Source organism: Morone saxatilis, unplaced genomic scaffold (genome assembly GCF_004916995.1).
Source record: "Morone saxatilis isolate NCDOM2014 unplaced genomic scaffold, NCSU_SB_2.0 Contig6, whole genome shotgun sequence".
Classification (NCBI taxonomy): Eukaryota; Metazoa; Chordata; class Actinopteri; family Moronidae; genus Morone; species Morone saxatilis.
This window is the reverse complement of record NW_023340206.1, coordinates 2,620,444-2,627,639: the sequence shown is the minus strand read 5'-3', so window position 1 is coordinate 2,627,639 and position 7,196 is coordinate 2,620,444. Positions and strand designations below refer to the sequence as shown.

General features: G+C 40.6%; 2 protein-coding genes across 2 annotated transcripts in view; both read left to right on the top strand.

The window, feature by feature from the left end:
• Positions 1 to 751, top strand: part of LOC118340178 (mitogen-activated protein kinase kinase kinase kinase 4-like) — a gene marked incomplete in the record, with an annotated part of 32,778 nt that extends 32,027 nt beyond the window's left edge. Inside the window, 1 exon segment of the mRNA XM_035678049.1 lies at positions 633 to 751. Within this exon segment, the coding sequence (XP_035533942.1) occupies positions 633 to 751 (119 nt within the window).
• A 2,560-nt stretch (positions 752 to 3,311) lies between these two features.
• The window catches only part of LOC118340018 (probable ribonuclease ZC3H12C), a 14,009-nt gene continuing 10,124 nt past the window's right edge, over positions 3,312 to 7,196 (top strand). The window contains exon 1 of the mRNA XM_035677859.1: positions 3,312 to 3,440. The gene's annotated coding sequence lies outside the window, so the exon portion shown is untranslated. The remainder of the gene's footprint in view (positions 3,441 to 7,196) is intronic.

Here is a 7,196-nt window from a genome sequence, read left to right as displayed (position 1 = left end):
TGTGAAGCAGTAATGGCAGCAATACGGTTACTCAGAGATATATTGATGGTTGGTACAGTGGCTGTTTGCTCTGTCAGTAATTAGCTGTAGCTTTATGATTACTGGAATAACTTTGGACCATATGACACAACTACAGGTTGGTAGATAATAAGTGAAGGTGCCCACACTGTGCCAGCTCTGTGTAAATTACACATATTGGAGTCCGAGTATGCGCCGTATTTTCTGGAATACAGTTTTTGAACTAGCTATTGTGTTTTTTTACCAACAGGGATTTGAACTCACAGATCCAGATCCCAGACCTGTCAATGACTTATCTCACTGAGCTGTTCCTGAAGTTGAACAGAGCACTGCCTGGGTTTGATCCTGTGACCTCTAGACTGTGTTTACTGACTGAGCTATACATGAGGACAGTAGAGTTTAGTTTGTTGTTGCTTTTCTTTACATTTTTGAGGTGAAAACACTCTGGGTTTGATCCCTCCATTTTAGATCATCAGGTATGAGCAGCTCATCTCACTGAGCTGTGACTGAGGGTTGGAATTTGCTGGTTTGTTGTTGTATTTATTCACATTACTGAGGAGAAAACTTTAGAGATCTCAAAACAGGTGATCTTGGATTTGTACCTTCCAATTCAGGTGTGGATGGTCGCAACCAGAAGGTTCTAGTCCCGCTTGGTGCTAGGTTCCTGGAGTCTCCCCCCGCTGCAGAGGGAGAGGAGGGGGCCGTGTCCCCTCCTGGGTTTCCGGAGATCTAAAAGTAGGGGGGTTATGGATGGAAGAACCACGGGTGGCAAACATGTTATTGAACAGTGAAAAGGCCTTTCACAGAAATAACACAATTAGGTGCTGTCACATAACCCCTCTCTTCCTCCCCACCCCCACACTGAAGTCTTCTTTGTAGTCCGCTGATGGTCCCAAATCGCATCCTACAGCTGGCTGGCCCAGGAGGCAGGGGCTGAGAGAGAGAGAGAGAGAGAAAAGAAGAAAAACTTCCTGGAAAACAAAGATAACATAAATCTGGCCACAAAAGATTATATTTATGAAACTGGCAAAAGGAGTCCGGGATGAAGAGACCAAATCAATCAAAAAACAAGCAAAAGAACAATGGTTGGACAATGAATGTTCCTTTCTCAGAAAACGTCTCAGAAATCTGTCAAACAAGAAACACAATGACCCTAAAAACCAAGCCTTATAACATCAATACCACACAAGCCTTAATCAATACCAAAAGAAGGTTAAATACACAGATGATCAATTAATCAAAAAGGCTATAGAGCAAAACTCTTTGGAACCTGTGGAAAAAATTTAATTAATACAGAATGGCAATATTTGGAAAAACTATTTCCCAAATTTATATCAAAATCCTGAAGACTGTGGTTTAAACACACACCAGATGTCCATAATTAACTAATTGAAATCATTAGAAGGCCATAAAAAAAAAGACCAAAATGCTTTGGAGAGTCCAGTTACACTGGAAGAGCTACAAGAAAAACTGTCTTAAAAATGGAAGTGTGGTACTGATAGTATCAGGACAGAAATGTTGAAGCATGGTGGCAATATTAAAATGATTAAATTTAATATTAAAAAGTGGCATATATCCTGAAATTTGAAACAAGGGACTGATTACTCCCATTTTTTAAAACCAGAGACAATCTAAATCCCAATAATTATAGAGGAGGTCTGTGTGAATTCTAGTTTGGGGAAACTATTTTGTAGTATTTTAAATTCAAGAATACTGTCCTAGCTGATTGAAAGCAATATACTAAGTGAATCCCAAATGGGCTGATACCCAAATATAGAACAACAGATCCCATATTTACTCTCCATACTCTAACCCAAAAACATGTACACCAAAAAAATAAAGGAAAACTATATGCTTGTTTTGTTGATTTCAAGAAAACTTTGCTACAGTGTTTAAGCAGTTAGTGCTGTGAATAATGACCTTCATCAACCATATCTGAACAGCAACATCTGATTGTCTCCTCATGTGACTCGGGTGAATTTGGGGCGATTGTTTGATTCTAGTCACCAATTGTACGGACGTTACAACAGGGGGGATTGGGAATACCAAAGTGTGCAAAGGGGGAAACGACAATCTTTGAAAGCATGTTATATATTAGGCTGTATTTATATTTTCTCAAAATGGTTTCTATGTCCTGAAAATGCCAACATTGATTGGGGGAGACAAGCATCCTGTACACTCTGGGATCAACTATTAATGTACAGTATTGTGTATATATACAGTAGCCTATATAGGGTTTTATTCTTCAAATTGACATTAACTTAAGCTGCAAAAAAGCCAAGAAGGATAAAAGAGAAAAAATACCTTTAGATCAGGCCAACCCAGGATCATTGTCTTTGATAATAATTTGCCATGATTACTTTTTTTTTAAAAATACCTATGGTCCAAAATCTACAAAACAAAATGCGAATAAAGACTAAATAAATGACAGGATAAGATGAAATTGATGTTCTCTGGGGGAAGCGACAGAAAATGAGGACACAGTTCAGAGAAGTATAATTTAAGTAAGCAGTTTCTATGGCTGAAGAGCATAGCAAGCAGACATATGAAAGAAAGAAAGCAGACAGACCTCTTTTTTATGATACATATGAAGGACAATCTAAAATTCATTCTCTGTTTCATTTAAAAGTTGATTCACCATTATATAATTTAAGTAAATTAACTTTCCACTATGATACACTTAAGATTATGGAGATTTTTTAACACTAGGCCACAATTAAATGTTAGTAAGTAAGTAAATAAATAAATAAATAAATAAAAACAGTCCTCTTCTCTCATCCCTCATTAAATCTTGATTTTAAACGCAGCTAAATGAAGCACTGTCGACTTCACCACAAGATGGCGCCATTGTGCCCCTCACGGCCCATCCCACTTCACTTCCAAACATATTAGCAGTTTTAGTAAAGCTAGCCTTGATACTGCACGATACAGTTTCCTGTTCATGCCGAAAATATATTCTACAACGTGTAACAATGGATTACAAGCATTATCTCAAGCTTTATTAGAGACAGGTGGTACATTTTAAAATAGAAAATATATTGGAAAGCAGGTATTTCTTCAACGTAGCTTCCGGAATAAGAAGGCTGTTTCTGTTTTTTCACGTCTAATTGTGACTATATCAGAAACCAAACAGAGGTAAGATGTGTTGGAAACTTACCAGAATACACATTATGTGTATTTCCACGTAAACTTCTTAAAACCCAATAAAACAGGTTTAAAAACGCAACGAAACCACACAGATGCTTTTATTCTGACAGAGCGTCGGAGCGGAAGCCGCCTCGCTCCTCTCCGCAGCTTGACGCAGTTTGACTGGGTCACGCTGCAAGCCAGCCGGATGTTTTGCGTCGCCAGTATGTGATGGGAACATTTGCTCATTTTCTCCCAAAGCTGAATCGTGCGGCTCCGGCGGCGGCCCTGACCCGGTGAGTACCCGCACACAGCGTCCGCCGAGCGGCCCGGTTCGCCGGAGGAGCCGCAGGTTGGTGCGGGGTGGAAGCTGCAGGGAGGTCGTGACGGTGTTGGTTTGCAGTGACCGTGCACGCCCCTGCGCGCTCCCCCAACATCCATAATATAGTTTCTGTAGATTGCAGCTCCTTCAACAGGCGGAAGGCTGGGATGCTGCTTATCACCAGTGTGACTGGGAATACGTGTGGGAATGTTTTATTTGAAACGAGAGGAGGTGGAGTTTGTGTGCTGTGGAGTGAAGGAGGCCTGGAAAGCTTCCACTAGTTCTCTGATGGCTTCATGGTTGAGTCTGTCTGTCGTGTCTCCACCTGTCTGCTGTTCATCTGTATGTGCTCTCTGTGGCAGCTGTGTCTGTGGCACACAATGGTGGCTAGTGGCTCCCTGAGGATCAGAGCAGTAGCAGTCCCGGATTGGGTTCACAGCTTTTGATGGGCAGGGGGAGGTGGTGTGAGCACGAGCCCCAGCAGCTGTCTTTTATCTCATCCTCTCCTTCAACTTCTGTCCATCCTCTCCAGTTTTTTTTAACCCCCTCACTCAAGAGTCTGTGTTTCTTCTAGTTCCTACAGTGTGATGCTTGAATAATGTCTGTGCAGAGTTTGACACTCGAAGGATGTTTTCAGATTCATCTGCTGGAAGTGGAAAGTTTCTCTGTGCTCACTAAAAATCTGATTATTACTTATTACTTGTACAGTGTGATGTAGACACTTGAAGCCACCAGTGCACATACACTGAGAATGGACTTTACAGTGAAAGCAGGAGACAGAATTGAATGGAGAGTGACCTTTTATCTTTGTCAGTGAACTTTCTGACTGATAAACTGTGGGCTGTAAGTCAGATAAACGTTATCTGACTTTTTTCAGCCCTTGAAAGAAAAAAAGAACCCGCTGTAAAATGAAAGCGGCAGCCAGATATGTAAAGATACGGCTGAGCTGCAGCTCTCTTTGGCTCTCCACAATGTCTTCATCAGTTCAGTTTTTCCACATTTATGAATATTCATTTGACTGATACGTGCATGGAGCAGATGCACGGCGATATGTCTATATATATATAATATAATCTATACTGCCTGGTTTTGTTTTTTGGTGATTTCAATGCTTGGTGGAAATGCAAGGGGTCAGAGGACAGGTTGGAGAGGTCACGAGGGGAGCAGGTCTCCTTCTGTTGCCTGGACCTGGGTCCGATGGTCTATGCAAATCATTTTTAGTGTTTGTTTTAACCTTACCAGATGGGTTCTAATGCCAAAAAATGGACAAAATCAGTCATTCTTCAAGCAAAAAATAACAAATATTCCCTTGTTCCAACTTCTGAATTGTTAGTAATTATTAGTATTTCCTCATTCTTGTTGTTTTTAAGTGATAATAAAGTAAATATCTTATCTTTTCACAGTTTTCTGATGTTTTTCAGACCAAAGAGTGATCAAGATAACTAACTGATAATGGAAATAACTGTCAATAGCAACCCTAGAGCAGAATTCATTTCACGCTTCGGCTCAGCAGATAATCCCCTCTGTGTCTCTGCTGTTTCCTTTTGCTCTTTATATTGAGTTATTGAACTCTGAGGCGTGCGTTCAGCGTTATCTGTGTCCAGAGAGAAAAGTGATCATCCTGTTGCTGCTACAGTTGCTGGGAGCAGCACACACACACACACACACACACACACACACACACACCTGTTTGTTACGACAGATGGTCCACAGAGCGCTCCACTGTCTGTGTGTTTGGATACCATGCAGTTGGTCAGCTGTTGTATCGCCCCTAGTCACCCTTATCCGACTCGGCAAGCTGACTCAGAGCACATTCTTATTTAATCAGGCAGTTGTTTTCCTGTCGAGCCGGGGCGAGCTGAAAGAACACTTATTTTATTTGGCAGGTCGGCTGAGAACGCACACTGAAACGCACTGGCACCACGGGCTTCTTTTTGTTGCTTTTGATTGCACGCTAACCCCTCGCTGCCAAGATAAATTCTGCTGGATATTAAGCCTTATCTCTCTAAATTAATATTTCTGTTGGCAGACTGCTGTGTGTTCAAACTTAGAGCCTGGAGCACACTGTGGGAGCTGCAGTTAGGTTGCTCTGTAGCCACACTGTTACTTGGTTGATTCATTCATTTTTTTTTAAATTGTTGATTCATTCTTTAGTCTATAAGTTGCTCAATAAAAGCCCACAGAACCCAAAGTGACATCTTCAGATATTTACAGGATGTCTGCAGGGTTTAGCAAAGTCTGAAATCCAATATTTTAAATTTTATGCCCTAAAATGTGTCATTTTTCAGTCTCTTTTTTTATGTGTTCTTGGAAAAAAAATGTATTGATCATTCTGTAACAGCTACAAAATGGAACCAATAAACCAATATTGATTTTGCTTCATATCCTTTGTACTTTTTCTTGTTTTTTGCCTGTATGGACATAAAGTAGGTCTTAAATTGCTTCCATAATAGTCTAAAATCCTGAAAAACCCTGACTTAAATTAGAACTTATTATTATTCAATTAATATTCTGTCAATCGGTAGATCAATTAATGTGCAACTATTCTAATAATTTATTCTGATAACGATGATGATTTTTGGCACAAAAATGTCCTCATTATAGCTTCTCAAATGTAATGATTTGGTGCTATATATAACATATATGTTAGTAAGGGTGTTAAAAAAAAAACATTGATACATTTATATTTTGTTTTGTGATATTTTATCGATTCTCAAAAACACTACTGATTTTTGTCTTTAAACCCCAGGAACTGTGTATAAATACAAATTGTAGATCCCACTGTTCTGGTTGCATAAAAATGTGTACTTTTTTGTAATTGTATGCACATGGTGGTGTTCTTTATACTATGACAGTTTCCCTAAAATTAGATTGAAAAAAGTCGCAGTGCATCGCAAAATATTGAATCGTGAACCCTTATATATGCATCGTGTCGCCAAATTCTTGCCGTAAGAAACATAAGAAGATTTTTTGATGTAACTGTGTCATTGATAGTTTTGCCTTGTTGGCCTGAGTGTCTGCTGCTTACTTGTTGCACTTCTGTCCTCTACCCATATTGAACGTACAGTATTGCCCTAAAGTGGCGAGTGAAAGTCTGAACCATTTACCCAATAACTGCTTGTTGTGGAGTCATACTGGCCTTGTAGCGTGTGGAACTGTGCAATATGTATTTGCATCAATGGCAATAATAAACATAGATATATTATTAGATGTCATTTTCTTGGAATCATTCAAATTCTGTTATTTGCACACGGGCTCCATAATCACAAAAAAGACAGAAAGGCAAAGATTTGTGCTTCCGAGTCATCTGCCCTAAGTGTGCTGCAACAATGAGGAACACGTCCCCTCCTCACACTCATTGGGACATAAAACTTTTTGATGTCCCTCACCCCCCAGACTTGTCCTTTTTCCCTTTCAGCTCGGCCACACTCTCCTCTTTCCTCTTGCACTCTCTTAAAGGCCACGCTAGTCTTTCAGCCAGCCTTGGTCTTTTCTTTCTGTTTTAAACCCCCCCCCCACCCAGACAAAGAGAGGAGAGTGACTGTGGTGCTCTGTAGCCAGGTGTTCTCCATTGCTGCCCCGGGCCGTAATAGCACCAGCCCTCACACTGCAGCTGCCCTCCCCAGCCTCCCATTGTGTAACTCCATTGTTCAGCCGCCCACCCCTCGTTGATTCATCGGCCACACAGGGGAAGCCCTTTCAGACTGAGGAGAGGAGTGTGTGTGTGTGT